The sequence below is a fragment of the Chironomus tepperi genome, unplaced genomic scaffold (genome assembly GCF_022539635.2).
Source record: "Chironomus tepperi strain 1889 unplaced genomic scaffold, CSIRO-AGI_Ctep_v1 contig_34, whole genome shotgun sequence".
NCBI classification, from domain to species: Eukaryota; Metazoa; Arthropoda; class Insecta; order Diptera; family Chironomidae; genus Chironomus; species Chironomus tepperi.
This window is the reverse complement of record NW_027226156.1, coordinates 1,865,777-1,886,316: the sequence shown is the minus strand read 5'-3', so window position 1 is coordinate 1,886,316 and position 20,540 is coordinate 1,865,777. Positions and strand designations below refer to the sequence as shown.

Genomic DNA, 20,540 nt, shown 5'->3' with positions numbered 1-20,540 from the left:
TTATTTGGTTGAATTTGAAACAGGTATGGGGATTGGGAAGTGGGGACAAGACAAAGGTGGCTGTCTAGAGGCTTCAACACGTTTCGGTAAGCTGAGGCAACCACAAAATCTACGAAAATCCACCAAATTCAACTTCAAACCTCTTAACCAATCCAATGTGTCCGGTAAAAAATTTAAAAAATTTGCATAATTTACCATTGGTTTTTCCAGAAGTTCCATCTTTAATATTGCGTTTCAGAATTCTTTTAAAGCTTGCTGTTATTACATTCCTTGTAAATTCCATGACAATCTTCACACCCAGAAACAGAATTTGTAAAAATTTCTTAACTTTCTTGATTTTCCGACCGTAAAATTCGTAAATATTTAGAGAAAGTGATCAATGTTATCCAAAACACCTCACATGACACAATGAAACTGAGCAAATGCTGTAAAATACCGAAAAAGAGTGACACAAACACATCAAAGAAGACAGACATGCGAAATGTGTGAAGATGCTGAGATAACTGGTTTAATAAAAGACTTAATTGCTTGTTCACGTTTGATTTTTTCTTGAAAGTTTTTGAATAGTTTATGATTGTTTCCAATGCTGGAGCAACAGATGTGCTGTTCATTTGATAATCGTGAATGCTACAAATGCGTCATCGACAGTTTGTCTTAATGCCAAATGAGACTGCAAACTGGCCTGAAGTCGAATTTTCAGCCCATTTCTTCCTTCAGAAAAGATTAATTTGATTTATTTATCAAATTGATTAATATTGTTAAACTACAGAGTAGTTTTGACCCCAACACCTCTCCCCCTTCCAATACACCCCTGACTTGAGATTAATTAAATTTACAAAAATAAATCAGTTTTAGTTGAACAATTTTTTATTTTTTTTTTGTCTAGAATCTTTATTGACGTAGCCATGAGTCCGTACATTATGATTTTTATATAACTGTTGCTGTAATTTCAGCGCAACCTTCAAGGGAACCGCGATCCCAAAGTTGGACTGTAATGAAGTAATTTCAGGACATTATCAGTACCTTTTCATATCAAATAGTCTCAATACTTACATTGTACAATTGAGTTTTGGAATGTAGGTGTAATGGCTGGCACTTCTTGCTCAACTCTCCACTCATATTGAACATTTGGTTGTGTTGGACAGAATTGTTGAACATTGTTGACGAACAAGCTGTTGCATCCACTGGAAAAATTAGGAAATTCATCTTCAGTTTACCAATTCTTATCCATAATATTCCTACACTCACTTATCATGTGGTGGAACTGATGGCAATCTCACACGAATTCCAAAAATCCACACAAAACTCTCAACCATCAACTCTTCATGTGTATCTGTGGACGATATGAAGACACTAGCTCTCATAATTTCACCACGATGTACCAAGCATGTATTGGTGACTGTCGAGCAGTCTGGAGACTCAACACGATCTGGTGCTCTCAACGTTGAGTTACATGCACGCCAGAATGCAACCGATGGTGTTGGCAATGCAATTAAGATCACCAAGAAAATTGCTAGGCTTGCAATTGTGGCTGATTTGTTCATTTTTTGTCCTTGAAATTGTGACACTGAATGAGAGGTGAATTGAAGTGCTTTGGTGTTTTATTAAGGAGGTTTATCGAAATTGAGGATTTGCCTATCAGATTGTATTGTTTATTTTTAGTGGTAATTGTTGATAATTTTGATGAATTTAATGCAGAATTGGATAAATAGTTAAGCTTACTTACTTAAATGCTCTATTAATAAATTATTATTATTTTTTGGAGGATTGACCTATGAGTCCCTCCCTAAATACCCTCTTAGCTAAGCTATGGCAGCTGTAGGAATTGCGCATCTCCTAGGTATCAGAGGTGATTTTTGATTGTCAACAAATCGTAAATGACACACGACATAAGAATTGTTCCGACTTGATATCTGTTATAATGAGAAATGCAATCTAAGAACTCTTGGAAAGAGGGCCAACGATGGAGATAATGTTGCAGTTGATATTGGGAATTGGCAAGTGGTAGGCAGTGGATAGAAGTCAACTTTAGGTGACATATATGGAAGGACCATGGATCACAATTGCTTTGTATGGACAACGAAGTAAGTAACTAGGTAAATTGATGCCAAATGAGGCTTCAAATTGACCTGACGGTGGATAGGGGTTCAAACTTCAACTTATACCTTAATCCCCTTACCTCTTCAGTCCATTGATTCAAAATTAATCAAATCAACAAAAAATACTCAATTTTATTTGAATTTTTAACTTTTTTTTTATTATTTTTCTGTCCAGAATCTTTATTGCTGTACTTAACCAAAATGTATTTTTAATCTCTCGTAAACTTTTGACATAGCCATGGTCCATGTATATTCAGTATTTACACAACTGTTGCTGTGACTTCGAGGCATCCTTCAAGGGATCCACGATCCCAAAGTTGGACTGTAATGACAAAAAATAAAAATTGTAAATAAATTGCTCCTAATCACTAGAAATTTTTATCGTCGACCACAAATATTTTCGGTATCTTATCGCAAAGGAAGCACTCAATTTTTGTGTGTTTTACCGACTTTTAAAATTAATCGGTAATTAATATTCTTGTCTTATCAAATTTAAATTTATTAAATCAATTAAACTTTACTGATTAGATTATTTTTGAAAATATTTACATGCAGGTGTGCATTTATGCTATCTCTGAGGATATATATAGCATGTCAACTTTGGAATTGACAGTTGTTACGTAAGGGAGTTGAATGTTTATCAAAAATGGGCAGGTTCGGAGTTGACAGAGGGTCAGTTTGGAGGTATCTCATTTAGAGGCCAATTTTGGGTTGAGCAAGGCATAGAAGAGCGATTAGGTTTGTCTTAGTCTGACCTGAGACCAAATTTCATTGAATCTGACTCACAGCCAGTGTTACTCTAGCCTGACATCCGATTTATTGTCATTTCAACGCCGCATACCTTCCCAAACTGAACCAATCAACTCTTGACCACAGAATCAATAGGAGACATGCTCAGTTCCTTTATATAACAACAGTCTCAATACTTACATTGTACAACTGAGTTTTGGAATGCAGGTGTGATGGTTGGTACTTCTTGCTCAACTCTCCATTCATATTGAACATTTGGGGTTGTTGGACAGAATTGTTGAACATTGTTGACGAACAAGCTGTTGCATCCACTGGAAAATTCAGAAAAAAATGTTTTGAGGTTAGATTTTTTGAGGTTAGAACTGAAATTGCGGTTAAATTGGAAAGATATGTCAAATTTCCTTTAATTGCAATCTACAGTTGATCAATTCTCATTCATAAAAGCCATTGAACCTTTCTACATCCATCTACAACTCCCTGCAATGCCGTACGTCCCTATATTACCACCTATACCCCCAAAACTCACTTGTCATGTGGTGGAACTGCCGGCAATCTCACACGAACACCGAAAATCCATACAAAACTCTCAACCATCAATTCATCATGTGAACCAGGTGATGAGATGAAGACACTAGCTCTCATAACACCGCCACGTTGTACCAAGCAGGTATTTGTGACTGTTGAGCAGTCTGGTGACTCAACACGATCTGGTGGTCTCAATGTTGAGTTACATGGACGCCAGAAAGCGACTGATGGTGTTGGCAATGCAATTAAGATCACCAAGAAAATTGCTAGGCTTGCTACTGCGACTGATTTATTCATGTTGTTGATTCCTTCAATTTTTGACACTGAATGAGATGTAAGTTGATGTGCTTTGGAGTTTTATTGAGGAGGTTTTATCGGAATTGAGGATTAACTGGATGAGAATTGCTGATAAACTGATAGTTTTGTGACGTTTTGTTGGCTGTGCTATCTTATCATGGTTTTGGGGGTAATTGCTGATAATTTTTGGAGAGTTTAAGACAGAAGTGGGTAAATAATGGTTGAGTTGACTGCAAAGATATTGGGTGATGAGGAAGGGGGTCTCTGTGGGGGTCAACGTCAATAAAACAGCCTTTATTAAGCTCATCCATAAATTTTATTACTTTTTGGTATAGTCACACTTAAATACTAATATCCAATAATCCAATATAGTCCACAAAAGTGTCCACCCCTTGGCACCCTTCTTAAGCAACTACACAGCTATTATTCGGCCTATACAAGCACTGATCAACATCCTCATGATAATAAAGACTTCCAGGGCAGTTCATCAAGTATTTATATCCATTGGCACACATATAGAAGGTCCTGCAATTCATCACATTCTGATAATTTCCATCAGCCCGTCCACGACATGAAAATTCAACATTTGGTGTTGTAAAATTAGGTGTCGGTTCCGTTCCAGTTTCAGTTTTATTGAATAATTCACGTCGTGCGGCATTAATCAATGGAAAATGTCCATATCCGCAGTTGTTAGCTGTAAGAACAACAAAAACAGGAAATAATTTATTGATCCAATTGACATTTACAGTCACAATTTACCAAAATCATCCATATCGAGGTCATAAAATGCAATACCGCCAAGGTTCTTTACAGTTATCGCAAAATTGACTTTATCAAGTACTGATTGGACATCATCAAAGCTAATCCACTGATTAACATCATAAACAGCATAAGGTGAACGTGAATCAGCATGATAAAGTCTCCTCCAATTTGAATTGTGCTCTAAATTATAGCAAATTTCATTATAAGGCAGAATTGATGTCTTCCTGATATTTTCAGCTCCGTAATCACCACGATGTCCATTATTGGTGACTGTAGCTCCAACACCATAATTGTAGGCATTTCTTAGTGTATATGAACGTCCATAAGTTGGTATTCCTGGGATGATCTTGTCTAGTGGAAATGCTGAGGATATCCAACTGGATATGATTGATTCGACGGCAAGAGTTGGTTTGTATGACAATGGTCGGAGTGGGGCGTGTGGGACTGAAAATGGATTGGGGTTAGAATATGCTAGAATATGTTCCAGGACGGTGTTAGAGTTGGCTGGACTTTGGGAGTCCTGGACTCCACATGAGACACCTTTTTGGAGTCCGGACCGCTCCACATTAGAATCCTACAAACTCTGGACATAGCCAGATGGCCCCTAACCCTTATATACACCCCTAATAAGTCAATCCTACCTGCATAGCTATACATCCCATCAATATCATACAGCCTCGATATATCCAAATAAACAGAGTCAACCAACTTGTCAATAGCACTCAATTCGTACATGTTTAATGGATTCTGTCCATTTGGTGCCACAGAGATTGTCAAACTTTTATTATAAGCTTTCAAAAGCTTGCTGACTTCTGCTAAAAGCTTAACAAAATTAGTCTTATCAGTTGCTTTTGGGTACGGCCAATACAAGTCGACTCCATCGAAGCTGAAATCTTTCACAAATTGGAAAACTTTGTCAGCAAATGCAACACGTTTGGTGTCGTTGGATGAAAGCTGCTCGAAGATGTTTGATGGAAAGTCGGGACCTCCAATTGAGGCTATTATTTGAAGGTTTGGATTTATTTTTCGATGATACACAAAGTTGTAGATGTAAAATTCATCGACATTGCCGAATTGGGGTTGGTAGATTGTTCCATCGGAATCAGCACTGAAATATCCGTAGACGATGTGAGTGCAGAGGTGGGGGTCGATGTTCTTGACTGTGAATATTCCGAGGCCGTTTCTGTTTGATGCCTGGAATTGGGAATTATTGTATAAAATTTAGGATTTTTTAAAAACTTTAAAACTTAAATTTTTTATATTTTTAATTTTAACTTTTTAATTTTTTTTTTTTTAAATTTTCAATTTTTTTACATTTTTCAATTTTTTTAATTTTTAATTTTTTTTTTTAAAAAAATTAAATTTTTTTTATAAAAACTTAAAATTTAATTTTTTTAAAAAATTGAAATTCATTTTTTTTTTTAAATTTAAAATTTAATTTTTTTGAAATCAAGCAAGTCACACTTACCATCGGGTTCCAAAAGCAAACAAGTTTTTCTAAAATATCAAAGAAAAATTCACATTATTTGAAGTTGAACTGACTAATTGGAAACATAATTGGCATTTAACAATCAATGTTGAAGCTACTGAAACTGAATTTTGTGATTATTGTCACTTACTATCTGCACCGGCGGTCTTCATAGTCGTTAACATAAAAGTCGCAAAAATTAGTAAATATTTTAGGGAATTCATGACTTTTTCTTGGCACTAAATTAAGTAAATTTGAAGTTTTTTCAATTTTTTTAAACCTCTTTAAATTTTTTTAAAATTGCTTTTTTAAGTTTTTAAAATTTTTTAAAATATTTTTTAATTTTTTTTTAAGTTTTAAGATTTTCACGATTTTTTGAATTTTTTTTTAATTGTTAAATTTTTTAATTTGAATATTTTAAAATTTTTAAAATCTTTAAATTAGTTTTTTTTGATTTTTTAAATTTTTTTTTTTTTTTCAAATTCAAAACTTTTTGAAAAATAAGTTTTTTAGTTTTTCAATCAAATTTAAACCCAAACTTTTTATTTTAATTTTAAAAAATTCTAAATTTCACTTTTTTTATTTATTTTCTAAATTTAATAATTTTTAACAAAACTGCAAACACGTTCGACTTTATCGAAAATTTGTAACAGAATAAAATCGAACAAAACAGTATTTTTGCTTATATTGATAAAGAATCTACAAATGAACACATGAATCAGTACAATTAAATGTTTACGACATGCATTGTGTCTCATTTATAGGCTTGCTTATTTCATCAGAAGAAAGAAGAAAAGAACGGTGCAATATTTTGCTTGATTTTGACCGATTTGTTGTGCCTGATAAGATATAAAAAATCACTAGAAATTCCTGTGTCAACAAATTCGCCATTTGAAAAATTTTCGTGGATTTTATTGAGCTGTTTACAAATTTTTTTTTTTTTTTTTGTTTTTTTAATTTTTTTAAAAATTTTTAATTTTTTCAATTTGTCAATTTTTTCAATTTTTTTTTCAATTTTCTTCAACAAAAACAGAAGCAATAAAAATAGATTTTTTTTTTCGATTTTTCTTTTACTATTTCCGTCTATAAAAAGAAAAACTAATTAAGGAAAAGAAAATTCTTCCGTTTTTTTGATGCACCATTGATTGTTCATTGATAAAATTAATTAAATTTACATAGAAAATGAAGGAAAAATTTCGAAGGTTTTTCATTTACTGTTTGACATTTGGAGATTTCGGATGTGTTTTGAGGAATATATTTGAATTAATGAATGACTATATAAGTGGATAATTTGACGAAAATGATAATTTTTTGGAAATTGAAAATTTAAAAAAAAATTAAAATTTTTAAAAAGTTTGAAAAAATTTAAAAATAAAAAATTGATAAACTGAAGTTAAAAAGTGATTTAAATTTAAAATAATTAATTATTTTAAAAAATTTAAAAAATTGAAAAGATTTTCATTAAAAATTAAAATTTTAAAGGATTTTAAAAGAAATTGTTTAAAAAATTGAAATATTAAACAAAAATTAAAGAAGTTTCAAACCAAATAAAATTTGGTTATTTAAATAGCTAATTTAAACCTTAAAAATGGGTAACGTAGTAACAAATGTGCAACAAATCATATCAGGTGACAAAGAGCCCATAACCCCACCTTTAAAACCATTAACAGAACGTCAAATTGAAATTATCAAGAGAACATGGGCTATTCCGTACTCAAAGGTAAGACATTGATAAATCTTAATGACCAAGAACTCCATAACAAGTTGTTAACTCCACTTCAAACTCCCCTCAACTCCATCTTAAAATCAAGTAAATTGAGCGTTTCTTAGAATTGAAAATGAAGCCCCTTAGGTGGAAGGGGTCAATAATTCCCATTTTCTACATCACCTAATATCCAAATAACTCCAAATAATCCATTTTTTACATAAACTTCAGCCAGGAGACTCGGGAGAGATCATCTTATACACATATCTGGAACAATATCCAAATAATCAAGTCAAATTTCAAGCATTCCGAAATACACCACTAGTTATGCTGAAAGGAACTCCTGGATTTCGGAGTCATGCTAGTAAAATTATGTAAAATCTCTTTCAAATTATGCTTAATTCTGAATAGCACAAGTTGGTTAATTTATCCAAAATCCTGCTGACCAGGCTGATTTGACTCAGCCATCAAGTCAGAGTCGACCTTCGGCACGGATTTTGAACAATCAACAATTTGTGCTATTCAGCATAAATAACCAAAATTTCTAATTCTTTCCCAATTTTCCCCAACCAGGGACGTATTTGCAACAGCAATCAACGCCTTAGGAACAGAAAATGGCATTCCAGCCATCGTCAGTCTTGTCACAGAAACTGGAAAATATCACAGACGTCGAGGAATATCAAAAAGGAATTTTATGGAGCTTCGTGGTGTGATTATTCAAATATTAACGACTGTTTGTAGACTAGATGATGAAGGAAAGCAAGCTTGGAGTGACTTAATGGACGTTTTGTATCACATTATATTCAATGTGCTTGATGAGGCTAAAAAAGTGCCTGCAAAGAAGTGAAAAATTGGAATTTTTTGGAAAGAATTTTGGGGAATTTTTGATGAAAAAGTGGAAAATTTTTGGATTTTTGGAGTTATATTCAATAATTAGCAGCAGGTTGAAGGCAGAATTGTGAAATCTTGCAATTTTATAATATTTTTGGATTTTTAAAATTAATTTAATTCTCATAAATTGAAAATTTTGCGTACAAAAATTGTAAAAATTGTGAAAATATGAATATTAAGTAATAAATAAAGCCTTTCAGGCGCTGTCAGTGATTTTAAATAGTTTGGACAGTAAATGTTGACTTTTCTACAAAGTATCACATTTAAGCTTATTGGCAGAGTTCCATTTTAGATCCCGACTTCAATTGGAGTCCACTGGAGTCAGACTTTGGTGTGCAATTATTGTCCAAATCCCAGAATCCACTCAATTCTGCTTTAAAGTCCAGATTTGACACTCCAAAACATCTCCAGCATTTCTAATTAATCAAGACCAATTCAATGATCTCGATTATATCCATAAAGCCAACTTTCAACTGATGAGTCACTAACCAAATGACATAAATGAACGTCATAAATTACAATTATGGAATTCCAACATATTATTGGTTTTTCTGACTATAACAAACAATTGATCAGTCGATTATTGATGGATGGGATATTTTATGTCAAAAAAACTATAAATTCATTCTATTTTAAGCAAGTTAAGGTATTTTTGGAATCGGAACAACCGAGAGGTCGATTTTTAAGTCAACCTAGGACATCAATTCGAGGATATGCTCTAGGACGCCCTTGAATTCCGCCTCAGGTTCGAACCCATCCGACTTACATGACCCACCCAGAGTGTGTGACTGCAACGCACAAATCTTGATATGATTGGGACCTTACTGACTGCATGTGCTGCCCGGAAAAGTCCCAATAACCCCTTAAACACCAATCTAGGTCATCAATAATTCACTCAATTCAGTCTAAAGTCTTTCTAATCAGTCAAAATTCCTTTAAGTTTTCCTTTTTATTACTTCCGATTGCTTCCGTTATCTAACTAAATTGATCTGAAAAAGAAGAAATTGACACCAAAAATGTACAATTAATTTATTCTTTATTTACATAAATATAATTTGTTTACCTCAAAGTTTGTTATTAACCGTTCAATGCTCTGCCCACTTCCTCTATTTAAACGTCTTTCATTGTCATTTTCGTGGAAAAAATCCTTAAAAGAAAGTAGTTTTAAGGTGGAAATGCTCAGTTGTCAGTCAAATTTTGGTACAATAAGTTGTTCATTTGAGTTTTTGTGGATTTTTTGAGATTTGAATCGAATCTACCTTAATAGGCTGTTTTTAATATGAGTGTTGTGACACCAGCGCTGAAATGTTTGACAAATCGTCAAATTGAGCTCATCAAGTGCAATTGGCAGGCGTTAAGTGAGAATGTGAGTAATTGACCATATTTTTGGTTTCAAATGCAAGTTCAGACTTTTGGCGGGTCTGAATTATTATTAGAAGTCGATGTGGACTCGATGCTACATTTCTATAGAAGATCTTCACCGACTTGAGCCTTTCTAAGTTTGAATTTGGTACAAAAACTCACAATTTACTCTAAAATTTCATTAAAGCCTGAAGAATCTGGGCAAGCAATATTTTACACATTTTTGCTGCGTCACCCAGAACATAAGCAACGTTATGCAGCATTCAGGAATATTTCACTCGAAAATTTGAAGGACACTGCTCAAATCAAACGGCATTGCATGAAAATCATGTAAGTTTTTCAAAATTTGTTCAGACATTTCAGACATTTTCCAATTCCAGGACTGTATTTGGAACCGTAATTGATGCGCTCGGTACTGAGAACTGCAAAAGTATCATCTACGATGCCATCGCTGACAATGCTGATTTTCATGGCAAAAAAGGAATCGAAAAAGAGCATTTTAATCAAATTCGAGACATTTTGGTTGAAGTCGTCACAGGAGCTTGCAGTTTGGATGATGAAGGTCAAGAAGCTTGGAATGACTTGATGGATACGATGTATCACATTACATTCAATGTTTTGGATGAATTGAGGAAGTAAATTATTGTGAATTATTAATAGTAGAAATTTATGAATATTAATAAAGGATTATTGAGATTTATGTTGAAATTGTTGATTTTTTGGATTGATTCCCTTCCTTTTCTAAGCATTACTAGAAGCACAAGACGTACAAATGGAATATCTGAAGTTGGAGCCACGCTATTCTTGATATGAGTGTCTACAATAGCTAAAACGTGTGCCTTGGGGGTTCTAATACGTAATGGTGTCATGATGGCTACGTGATGGCTGATTTCGGCCATTCTTGCTTGTTTTTCAGTTACCCAACCATTAAATTGTAACAATTCTCAATTTTTGCAGTCCAATTTGGCAAAAAATCGTCAAAACAGCCTCTGACAATGCACTTTGATGTCTCAAGTTCATTTAATCATATTGACATCCCCTACTAACCTTCAATTCCTTCAATATCCCAATAAATTCCTCTCATCACCCAAAATTCACCTTTAAATCACCAATCGCGTGAATAACTGAACATTTCTTCCAGAACTTTACTGTCTTTTCACATCCTTTAAGTTCCAATTTTCATTATTTTTATTCAATTAATTCCGTTTATCTTCCCAATTTGATCTATAAGACTGAAACCTGACTCTTTTATATTTCTGTAATTTAATTTAACACGATAATCATCATTTTAATGTCAGTCATTAAGCGTTGACATTTTCATGCAATATTTTTGATGTGTTTGGCACTTTTTTGATGATATTTTAGCAAAATGTTTCATTTGATGTGAGAATTTTGTGAGAGCTGGTCAGGATGGTGATGAATTTGAATAAATTTTAAAGATTGTTGAATAGTTGAGTCAAAAAATACCAAAAGTACAAAATGTATCCAAAATTTCCAAGATATTTATGGAGAAACACTCAAACTAGAGTTAATGTAATCAGAACTCCACCTTTAAGGGTGTTGACAGATCGTCAAATCAAAATTATCAAGGATAATTGGAAGATTTTGAACGAGCATGTAAGTTGATGCTTATAGCTTCTTTAGAATCAATTAGAACTCAATGCAGTTAAGCTTTGAAAGGCTATCAGAAACCCGGAAGGTCCATGGTGTTGAAATCCGAACCCAGACCGGCGTGACTACAACCTGAATCTCGATATTATCGATTAAACCTAAGATTAGAGTCACACGAACCCTATGACCATTTTTTGACTCCTTAAGCCGTGTGCCTTCCAAAATTATCAATCTTAAGAAAATTCATCATCAATTTACAGCCAATCTATAACAGTACTAACATATCATTTCTAGCCCATCGAATCAGGTCAAGCCATTTTCTACACCTTTCTGAAGCGATATCCAGAACATAAGAAGAGATATCCAGCATTTAGAAACATGACACTCGAAGAACTCAAGGACACACCACAAATTCGTCATCATTGTGGTCGAATCATGTAAGTTTACCTGAATTCTGCTATGCAATTGCTGATGACGGCAGCTGGCCCCGATCTAGTATCTAAAGAGGAAGTAGGGTGTTGCTATGTCCTCTAAAAGGGTCTCTGAGCTCCTCTGGGTAGCCTCTAAGTCAACTTAATTCAAACTGTAATAAATTTTTCCAGGGAATTCTTCGCCGCAGCCATCGACTCCCTTGGCACAGAACATCAACGCGACGTTCTAGTCACAGCAGTCTAGGACAACGCAGATTATCATGGCAAAAAAGGCATAACAAAGGAACATTTTATTCAAATGCGTGACGTCATGTTGGAGATCATTGCCGGTGCTTGTAAATTAGATGATGAAGGCAAGAAGGCATGGAGTGACTTTATGGATATTTTATATCATATTACATTTAATGTTTTGGATGCATTGAACAAGTGAATTAATAAAGAAATTTTAGGGGGTATTTTGTGAGGTTTTGAAAGTTTTATGATTTGGGGTAATTGTGGCTTAAACTGTAGCTTAATTCTGCATTTTGAGTCCATATGTCATTCAAGTCGACAACAAGCCTTTTTAAAAATCAACCAAAATCTCCATTCCTACTCAAATTTCATCTCCTAAAGCGCCGCAGACACTAAAAATTTTTATTTATTCCAAAATGATCAATTTACATACAGCATAAGACGTAAGTGACACCATAAAATAAGATTAAGAATGAAAAATGAGTAATCGATTGTTGATGTTTGCCGGATAATTTTTTTAAATAATTATTTATAGGAACTAAGATGACTTGACTTTCGTTTGATGTTTTATGAGTCACGAGATCGGCGTGTATTTAGATGATGTAAGTGATTAATTGATAGAGGAAGTATTGGACTTGGTATTGGGATATAGGGGGTAGAAGTGGGTTTCGATGGTAGTTAGGGGGTGTTATGTGAGTTATGGGAAGGTCATGAGCCATGTAAGGGTCACAATTGATCTATAAGGCCAGAAAAGTATGTGAGGGGATGAGAGGGATAGAGTTGACCACCTACCCCACCCGCCCTACCAGGTTCCACTGTATGAATGCGTCCCAGGTGTTGGATAAGTCATCCTAACGGTCGAATTTTGGAGATCATGGCAAATTCAGAATTTCAGAGCAATCCGGCTTCTGTACCGGCGTATTCTGGGGTTAGATGGGGATCAGAGTATATCAGGAGGATCAGGAGGGCCGAATTGATAGAAAAAGCATCCAAAAACATGACAAAAGCCACCTTAAATTTATTAAAAGTATAAAATATTGTTTTGTTTTGCACAAAAAAAAGTGAATTATTTACTGATAAGATTACAGAACTAACGTCTGGAATATAAGCACATGTAAATGCATTTGAGAGCTTCATCGATTCCTTCATTTGTTGTTGCTGACGTCATCACAATTCGATACTAAAAAAACAACAATTTTCATCATATTAAGCCATAAAATAGTCAAATTTATGTCCATACCTCCCATTCATCCTTCTGATTAAGTCCCAATTTCTCAATAATCTCATTCTTATCCATCACATCCACTTCATCAATTTTATTTCCAACAATAATCAACGGCATTGACTGCACATCGTCCATAACCTGCGACAACAGCCATCGTGCATTTCCAATACGTTCTTTGTCGCTTGCATCGATGACAAATACGAGAGCATTTTTGTCTTTGAGATATGAATTGAAGAATTGTTGTACGGGAGCGGAACTGCCGACATCCCAGAATGTCATGGGGAGGTTGTTGAAGAAGATTGTCTCACAATTGCAGCTGAATGTTGGGATTGTTTGGATGAATTCGGAATATTTGAATTGATAGAGAAGGGTTGTCTTTCCGGAGTTTTCGGGGCCAACTGGGGGGTGGGGGAGAGGGGGTTAGGGGTGTGGGATTGATTGAAATTGAAGGGAAATTATTAAAATTGATCAAAATTAAATTCAAATATGATGAAAAAAATTAGAAAAATTTCAGTTTTAAATGTAAAAATTTAAAAAATTTAAAAAAAAAATTCAAATTTTTTAAAAACAAAAATTTCAAATTTTAAAAAAACATAAATTTCAAATTTTAAAGTACAAAAAAATTAAAATTTATTTTTTAAATTCAATTCATTTTTTAAATTTCAAAATTTCAATTTTTCTATCTTTGAAAATTTTAATTTAAAAAATTTGAAAATTTCAATTTTTTTAAACTTGAAAATTCCAATTTTTTTTAAATTTGATAATTCCAATTTTTAAATTTTAAAATTCAAATTTTTTAATTTTAAAAATTCAAAAAATTCAAATTTATATTTTTTTTTAAATTTCAATAAATTGTGAAATTCTTTTAAAAAAATTCAAAATTTTTTTTAGTTCCATTTCCACTTACAAATCAATACTTTTGGTGTAACAGCCATTATTTAAAAACTTGTATCCGGAGTTTTTTCAGTCCTAGGTCAATTTTAACTTAAGGTTTTTGATTGTTTTTCTGTTTTGTTGCAAAAACTAAGTCAATGTTCAGCAGTATGTAACATACGACCTCCAAATTCCTTATCTAACCGGTAAGTGAGCAAATTGTTGTTGACAGCTTTTTCACTCTTTTTTTATTGTCTTTGATTAAATTTCATTTTTTTATTGAATTTTTTTCACTTTTTTTTGTCAAAAAAATTAGATTTGTTTTTTGCAATTTTTGTCAATTTTTTTAAATTTTCTTCAAATTTTGTCAAAATTTTGAATTTTTTTAATTTTTTTTTATTAAATTTAAATTTTATAAAATGTTAAAAATTCTTAAAAAATCAATAAATTAAATCTTAAAATGTCAGCACTTTCTCTGTCAACCGTCAACCAAGGAATACTAATTTAGCTCCCGATTTTTCGTGTATTTCAACTACAACTGTGTGCAATCAGCGACAGCAAATTGTAGCAAGATTAAAAATATTTTTTATCTTAATCGTTTTGCGATAAAATAAACAAAAAAAGCATGTGAGTGAGGAACAAAATTTGACAGTCAAAAGTGTCATCTTTTGGGAGCTTTTTAAAGCTTTTTGAGCTTTTTGGCTTACATCATTATTACAAAACATTACATTCCCTATAGGATTAGTTTGCGATCAGATTCCGTGTGACTGACAATTTTTTATCGAAATTTATCAAAAAAGATAATAAAAAAAAGTTTATCACGATTTTAAAAACTATCGGAAGCAAGGCTAGTCGGGAGTGTGACTTGTTATTAAAAATATTAAAAAATTTTAAAAATTATATAAAAAGTGAAAAAAATTAAAATTGCTAAAAAAAGTTAATAAAAAATAGATAAAAACAGTTAACAAGGTCAATTAATTTAAAAAAAAAAAGTGAATAAAAATTTATGTTTTATTGTTTTTTTTATCAAATACAAATAGTCGATAAGATAAAAATTGCGAGAAAAAAATCTTAAAATTATGGCAAAAAACTTAAAAAGCGAGTATTTTTAAGTTTTTTTAAAATTTTGTTTTAAAAACTATTTTGAGATTTAAAATTAAAATTAAAAAGTTTTTATTGTTCTATTTTTAGTTCAGTGCTAATTAGTTTTATGACGTAAAGTGAAAAATTAAATAATAGAATTTACTACAATGAATTTATAAAATTAGTTATGTTAAAATAAAAGTGAATTTTATTTAAATTAATTTTGAACTTTGTTTTTTAAAATTTAACATTTTTAAAATCATTTAAAGTTTCATAAAATTTTTTTAATATTTTTTTATATTTTTTTAAATTTTTCAAATTTTTCAACTTTTTTCAAATTTTTCAATTTTTTTAATTTTGTAAATTTTTTATATTTTTAACTTAATTTTTAATTATTTTACTGTTTTAATTTAAACAATTTTTTAAAATCTATTTATTTTTAAAATAATTTTAATTTTAAACTAAATATTTGAATCTAAATGCTATTTTTGAAAATATTTTAATTTTTAGAAATTAAAATTAATTTTTTGTTAAAATTTAAATTTTTTTAAATTTTTTTCAATTTAAAACTTTAAATTTCAAACTTTTCTCTTACTTTCTGACACTAAATTTATAAAATGAAAATTCCGACACAACCATTTTAACTTTAATTCCTCTTCTATGTTCAACACTTCCATCTGGTCTATAGAATGTCACCAAGACATCAATATCTATGTCCTGTGGTCCAACGATCACCCGCGTTGATGCCAAAAAGAATCCAGTTGAAACTTTTTGAATTCTAAAAATAATTTTCATTAATTTAAATTTTTAAAATCCGTTAAAAATTCTAAAAACTTACACAAAATCATCAAATCCAGCTTTTTTGATGCTTTCCTTTGTGCTATATGCTCGAACATCCTCAATAACTACGTCATATCGATAATGAGTAGAGATATTCAAATGGAAGATATTGCTGGCTGTACAGTTAGCAATCCTTGATGCAAATGAGATAGAATACAGCCACGGCTTATTGCAATCTTCATCGTAATCGTCATCACCACATGGTGTCCTTAGATGACAGTATCTGGGCATAGAATTGAATTTTAAGGCATTAAGTTATTAAAAATTTGAAAGCTTTTACCTTTCACCGTTACGTTTAACAAGCTTATAGCCTTCATCACACTTGATATTCATGCATTTGTATGATCCTGGAATGTTTAGACACCGACTTGTCTTCTTGTCACATATGCCAGGATATTCTTGACATTCGTCAATATCTAAAGGAAAAAGAAGAATTGTATTTTGAGGATAAGTTCAGTTTCAAGGATGAGTTCAGTTTAAGGATAAGGATCAAGAGTTCAGTTCAGTTCAAGGATGAGTTTAATTTTTCAGTTCGGAGTTAGTTTGAGGACAAGTTCAGTTCAAGGAGTTCAGTTTAAGGAGTTCAGTTTGAGGACAAGTTCAGTTCATGAATGAGTTTAGTTTGAGGATAAGTTCAGTGAATAGATAAGGACAAGTTCAGTACTCACCCGTGCAGTAAGATTCCTCCTTCCTAAATCCAGCAGGACATCTACATTCATAGCTTCCCAAAGTATTAACACATTCACCCTGACACAACTGCTCCCCATGTTCCCTACATTCATCAATATCTTCACAAGTCCTTTGATCCACATTCAGCCTATATCCTTTATCACAAAAGCATTGATATCCACCAATTTTATTAACACATCGATGACTACAATCGTGAATATTCTCAATGCATTCATTGATGTCCCTACAGTAGTTATTGTCATCCTTTCTAAATCCAGCCTTACAATTGCACGTAAATGATCCATTCGTATTAATGCAGTCAGCATTACGACATAAATTCTTATGGATATGACACTCATTGACATCCTCACAACGTCCATATTTATCAATTATAAATCCACGTGGACATATCTTCATCCTACATGCATACGAGCCATGAGTATTGACACAATTGTGCGTGACTGGACATGGATTACTGTCACATTCATTGATATCCACACAAGCCCTTCCTTCAGGTCTAAATCCAGCATCACAATGTGACACCTCACACGTATATCCACCATTACGATTGACACAAATTAGACCTTGTTCACATGGATTGAAGATGCATTCGTCGATGTCTGTAAAGTAAAGTTTAAGTGACTATATATTGGATATGACATCATATTAAGCACATACCAACACATATTCCTTTGTAATTCCTCTCAAATCCTGGATAACATGGCTCAACAGTCACTGGTGTCGTTGATCTTGTTGTTGGCATTGTTGTTACCACAAGTTCCTCACATCGTGCCTTAAATTCACTGAATGAATCCTCACAAAAGTAACTTCCGACTGTGTTGTTGCAGACTTGGCCTATTTCGCAGATCTTTGGGTCTTCATGGCACTCGTTGATGTCTGTAAATTAGGAAGAATAATCAAGAATTAGGTAGAAATTGACAGAAGTAGCACGAATTGGACTCTCATGCCAAGACAAGTCAGTCGAACAATACCAAAACCCGGCATCATGTCAGCATGACTCTGACATGGTGTCGTACTAAACCAAACCCAGCGTAAAGTCAGAGTCACGCTGGATTGGTGCCGGATTCAAACAGAACTTGGCATCAAGTCAGAGTCTCGTCGACCTAACCTTTGCCGGATATAGAGCCGGTCACTTATTATGTAACGATCTTGAAGAAGGGGGAAGGGGGTGAAGGGGGTGAAGGAGGTGAAGTGGGTGGAGGGTGTGAAAGGGTCACGCTCTTGAATAGGCAGGAGGGATGGACAGCCTTATTAAGTAATAAGTCAGCCATTCCCAAATCAAATTCCAAGTCCAACCAACCTTCACAAACTCTCAGCTTCTCATTATATCGATATCCAGCCCTACAAATCTCCAACGGAATGCATTCATAACTTCCAATTGTGTTCCTACATATAGCCTTATTACCACATCCATTATTCTGTATCCGACACTCATCAATGTCCTGACAGTCACCAAAGTCATTCAAAAAATGTCCACCCGGGCATCGTTTCTTTGTCCTCCTTATTTCTTCTGGTGGAAGTCTTGAACCGTCAGCTTTTAAGCATGTCCGTCCATCACGTTGCAGGATGTATCCTCTATTGCATGAGCACTTTTGAACGCCATGCATGATTATGCAGCTATGATCACAGTATCGATTCTCACCGCATGGTTCGGGATTGTTGCCGCTGTTGCGACTGCTTGCCTGGAATCTTGATGGATCTAAAGGTTCACGATGTGCTGGATATTCAAAGTAGTAATTGGTTCCTTTTTGAGGATTTGTGCTGTTTTCGGAACGTAAAAAGACTAAATAGAAATTTGGTGGCTGCATAAAGGATCTTTGTGTCGTTGATTCTTCATTTGACAGCATGAACAGCTTGTCAGTTGTTGCTTGATGTCTATATTTTGGTGGAGATCTTCGGGTTGTTGTTGCTGTGTCAACTTCATTAGTTTCAAAGCTGTCATAGCCAACCTTTAACTTTGATACTGCTTCTGGTAGGAGATAAGGTGCTGGTGTTGTTGGATATGCTGCTGTTGTGGATGTAAATTCATCATAGTCAGCTGGTTTGATTGTTGTTGTTGTGGTTTCGGTTGTTGTGGATTCAGGAACTGTCGTTGTTTGCTGTGTAGTTGTTGTTGGTTCTGACTGAGTAGTTGTTGGCTCTGTAGCTTCGGAACTGGAACTGACTTCATGATATGACGTGTCATTGTCATCATCGCCGTAATCATCGTCGTCGGGATTTGCCTCGTCGGTTTCTTCGTCGTCAGGTAGGAAGACTTCTTCCCGCTTTTTTTCGCAGCATGTCTTTCTGGCATTGATTTCAAGCAGTTCCTCGCCATTGACTTTACTGTTGCAATCGTGACCCTTGGTGGCCATTTGTATGCCGAGGATGCATGCTTTGTGGCATATCTGAAAGGGAAATAAGTATAAAATTTGGTTAAGGATGTAAATGGAACTGGAATCAAGTCAGCACAATGCTGTCCACAGTTGGGAGGCATCCACTTGCGGACGTCTCCAAAATGTCCAAAAGATGATTCTGATGACTTACCGTATATTTAGTGGATGCACTTGGACATGAAGTTCCATTTTGTGCAGCTATGATGCCTTCATTACAGTCTTCCGTCTCGCGTTGCTTCCGGCAACAATATTTGATTTTACTTTTACATTCAATTTGCAAACTTTTGGGTACCGAATGAAGATCGAATGAGGATGCATCGCAGGACTTTTTGGATCGGTTTCTGCCGAAGCTGCAGCAGTCGTTGAGGACTGTTGATTTGGGCTCTAAATTGGAATATTTCAGAAATTTTGAAAAAAATTGAAATTGAAAAAAAAATTGAAAATTTTTTAAAAAAATTAGAAATTCAAAAAAAAATTAAAAAATTGAAAATTTAAAAAAATTACAAAATTTTAAAAATTGAAAAAAATTCAAAATTTTTTAAATAAATTCACCAGAAAAAATAGCTCAAAAAAATAAAATAAAAATTTGCTTGTTGATCTAAAATTTCATATTTCAGTTAATAAATATTCTCAGATTTCATTCAGCTTTTCCTTTGAATTTATTAGAATTTTTCGCTGACATAAAGTGTTATGCTGCACAAATAATGCCGGCTTTTGTTTAAATTTAATAATTTTGATAATTTTAAATTCAAACTGTTGATTTTTTATGTTTTTTTAATTAAATTTCGGAACTATTAATTCAATATTTTGGATTTTTTTAAAACAAAATTCAATTAAGTATCAAATGGGTTTTAAATTTTAAAAATTATATTTAAAAAAAAATCTAAAAAATTCAAATTTTGTTTCACATTTTTTCAAATTTAAATTTTAGTTTTTTTTTATATTTTTTAAATTTTGTTAAAATTTTCCAAAACTTTTCAAGCTTTTCATTTTCTTTGATTTTTTCATTTTTTTTTTTAATTTTAAAATATTTTTTCAATTTTCTTTGAACTCTATTTCAAATCTTTAAATTTTCCACAAATTTCACATTAATTCCACAATTTTTCTAACTTGTCAATCAAAATTGACTTAAAATTCACTAAAAATCCATAATTTTTCTATCAAATCCACTCACCAAATGCTTCACATTGATGCATCCAAAGTGCAAATGTCAGCAGTAAAAGAAACTTGAACCACACCGGATGGGTCATTTTTCAAAAAAAATTCAATTTTTAGTGCTATTCTGACTTATAATTTAAAACTTGTCTTATCCACTTGAAGGC

General features: G+C 32.9%; 6 protein-coding genes and 1 pseudogene across 7 annotated transcripts; 3 read left to right on the top strand and 4 right to left on the bottom strand.

Annotated features, from left to right (window-relative positions):
• Positions 1-845: 845 nt before the first annotated feature.
• LOC139096291 (uncharacterized) lies at positions 846-1,590 on the bottom strand. Its single transcript, XM_070647993.1, has 3 exons — positions 1,249-1,590; positions 1,054-1,184; positions 846-989 (listed from the first exon to the last, which is right to left on the bottom strand). The coding sequence occupies exons 1-3, from the start codon at positions 1,542-1,544 to the stop codon at positions 928-930; spliced, it is 489 nt and encodes a 162-aa protein (XP_070504094.1). The 5' UTR covers positions 1,545-1,590; the 3' UTR covers positions 846-927.
• Positions 1,591-2,229: 639 nt separating this feature from the next.
• LOC139096177 (chitinase-3-like protein 2) lies at positions 2,230-6,277 on the bottom strand. Its single transcript, XM_070647855.1, has 7 exons — positions 6,053-6,277; positions 5,902-5,930; positions 5,075-5,627; positions 4,431-4,877; positions 3,376-4,365; positions 3,030-3,160; positions 2,230-2,421 (listed from the first exon to the last, which is right to left on the bottom strand). Exons 1-5 carry the CDS (start codon positions 6,123-6,125, stop codon positions 4,076-4,078), a joined length of 1,392 nt encoding a protein of 463 aa, XP_070503956.1. The 5' UTR covers positions 6,126-6,277; the 3' UTR covers positions 2,230-2,421; positions 3,030-3,160; positions 3,376-4,075.
• Positions 6,278-7,489: 1,212 nt separating this feature from the next.
• Positions 7,490-8,454, top strand: LOC139096929 (globin CTT-VI-like). Its single transcript, XM_070648687.1, has 3 exons — positions 7,490-7,621; positions 7,838-7,980; positions 8,180-8,454. Exons 1-3 carry the CDS (start codon positions 7,490-7,492, stop codon positions 8,451-8,453), a joined length of 549 nt encoding a protein of 182 aa, XP_070504788.1. The 3' UTR covers position 8,454.
• Positions 8,455-9,725: 1,271 nt separating this feature from the next.
• LOC139096575 (globin CTT-X-like) lies at positions 9,726-10,529 on the top strand. Its single transcript, XM_070648315.1, has 3 exons — positions 9,726-9,863; positions 10,047-10,189; positions 10,240-10,529. Exons 1-3 carry the CDS (start codon positions 9,777-9,779, stop codon positions 10,496-10,498), a joined length of 489 nt encoding a protein of 162 aa, XP_070504416.1. The 5' UTR covers positions 9,726-9,776; the 3' UTR covers positions 10,499-10,529.
• An 809-nt stretch (positions 10,530-11,338) lies between these two features.
• LOC139098047 (globin CTT-X-like) lies at positions 11,339-12,344 on the top strand (annotated as a pseudogene).
• Positions 12,345-12,898: 554 nt separating this feature from the next.
• LOC139096142 (uncharacterized) lies at positions 12,899-14,708 on the bottom strand. 2 transcript variants are annotated; one of them, XM_070647805.1, is made up of 4 exons: positions 14,265-14,708; positions 13,373-13,755; positions 13,207-13,312; positions 12,899-13,143 (listed from the first exon to the last, which is right to left on the bottom strand). In XM_070647805.1, exons 1-3 carry the CDS (start codon positions 14,290-14,292, stop codon positions 13,223-13,225), a joined length of 501 nt encoding a protein of 166 aa, XP_070503906.1. In that variant the 5' UTR covers positions 14,293-14,708; the 3' UTR covers positions 12,899-13,143; positions 13,207-13,222. The 2 variants fall into 2 exon arrangements, with proteins under 2 accessions (XP_070503906.1, XP_070503898.1); XM_070647797.1 differs by having other exon boundaries at positions 13,121-13,312.
• Positions 14,709-15,904: 1,196 nt separating this feature from the next.
• LOC139098037 (fibulin-1-like) lies at positions 15,905-20,468 on the bottom strand. The gene is made up of 8 exons (XM_070650153.1): positions 20,393-20,468; positions 19,370-19,602; positions 18,144-19,230; positions 17,501-17,719; positions 16,822-17,442; positions 16,434-16,569; positions 16,152-16,376; positions 15,905-16,091 (listed from the first exon to the last, which is right to left on the bottom strand). The coding sequence occupies exons 1-8, from the start codon at positions 20,466-20,468 to the stop codon at positions 15,905-15,907; spliced, it is 2,784 nt and encodes a 927-aa protein (XP_070506254.1).
• Between the last annotated feature and the right edge of the window lie 72 nt (positions 20,469-20,540).

Excerpts from the sequence above, each read along its gene's own strand:
- LOC139096929 (XM_070648687.1), top strand. The coding sequence starts at position 7,490 with ATGGGTAACGTAGTAACAAATGTGCAACAAATCATATCAGGTGACAAA. Across the intron at positions 7,622-7,837 it reads GGGCTATTCCGTACTCAAAG|CCAGGAGACTCGGGAGAGAT; the intron begins GTAAGACATTGA and ends CATAAACTTCAG. Across the intron at positions 7,981-8,179 it reads AGTCATGCTAGTAAAATTAT|GGACGTATTTGCAACAGCAA; the intron begins GTAAAATCTCTT and ends TTCCCCAACCAG.
- LOC139098037 (XM_070650153.1), bottom strand. The coding sequence starts at position 20,468 with ATGACCCATCCGGTGTGGTTCAAGTTTCTTTTACTGCTGACATTTGCA. Across the intron at positions 19,603-20,392 it reads GCATCAATGTGAAGCATTTG|AGCCCAAATCAACAGTCCTC; the intron begins GTGAGTGGATTT and ends ATTCCAATTTAG. Across the intron at positions 16,570-16,821 it reads GGAGGAATCTTACTGCACGG|ATATTGACGAATGTCAAGAA; the intron begins GTGAGTACTGAA and ends TTTTTCCTTTAG.
- LOC139096291 (XM_070647993.1), bottom strand. The coding sequence starts at position 1,544 with ATGAACAAATCAGCCACAATTGCAAGCCTAGCAATTTTCTTGGTGATC. Across the intron at positions 1,185-1,248 it reads TCAGTTCCACCACATGATAA|TGGATGCAACAGCTTGTTCG; the intron begins GTGAGTGTAGGA and ends TAATTTTTCCAG. Across the intron at positions 990-1,053 it reads CCAAAACTCAATTGTACAAT|TCCAACTTTGGGATCGCGGT; the intron begins GTAAGTATTGAG and ends ACTTCATTACAG.
- LOC139096142 (XM_070647805.1), bottom strand. The coding sequence starts at position 14,292 with ATGGCTGTTACACCAAAAGTATTGATTT. Across the intron at positions 13,756-14,264 it reads TACACCAAAAGTATTGATTT|TTGGCCCCGAAAACTCCGGA; the intron begins GTAAGTGGAAAT and ends CCCACCCCCCAG. Across the intron at positions 13,313-13,372 it reads ATCAGAAGGATGAATGGGAG|TATCGAATTGTGATGACGTC; the intron begins GTATGGACATAA and ends TTGTTTTTTTAG.
- LOC139096575 (XM_070648315.1), top strand. The coding sequence starts at position 9,777 with ATGAGTGTTGTGACACCAGCGCTGAAATGTTTGACAAATCGTCAAATT. Across the intron at positions 9,864-10,046 it reads GGCAGGCGTTAAGTGAGAAT|CCTGAAGAATCTGGGCAAGC; the intron begins GTGAGTAATTGA and ends ATTTCATTAAAG. Across the intron at positions 10,190-10,239 it reads CGGCATTGCATGAAAATCAT|GACTGTATTTGGAACCGTAA; the intron begins GTAAGTTTTTCA and ends TTCCAATTCCAG.
- LOC139096177 (XM_070647855.1), bottom strand. The coding sequence starts at position 6,125 with ATGAATTCCCTAAAATATTTACTAATTTTTGCGACTTTTATGTTAACG. Across the intron at positions 5,931-6,052 it reads GAAGACCGCCGGTGCAGATA|AAAAACTTGTTTGCTTTTGG; the intron begins GTAAGTGACAAT and ends TTGATATTTTAG. Across the intron at positions 5,628-5,901 it reads TTTGCTTTTGGAACCCGATG|GCATCAAACAGAAACGGCCT; the intron begins GTAAGTGTGACT and ends TCCCAATTCCAG.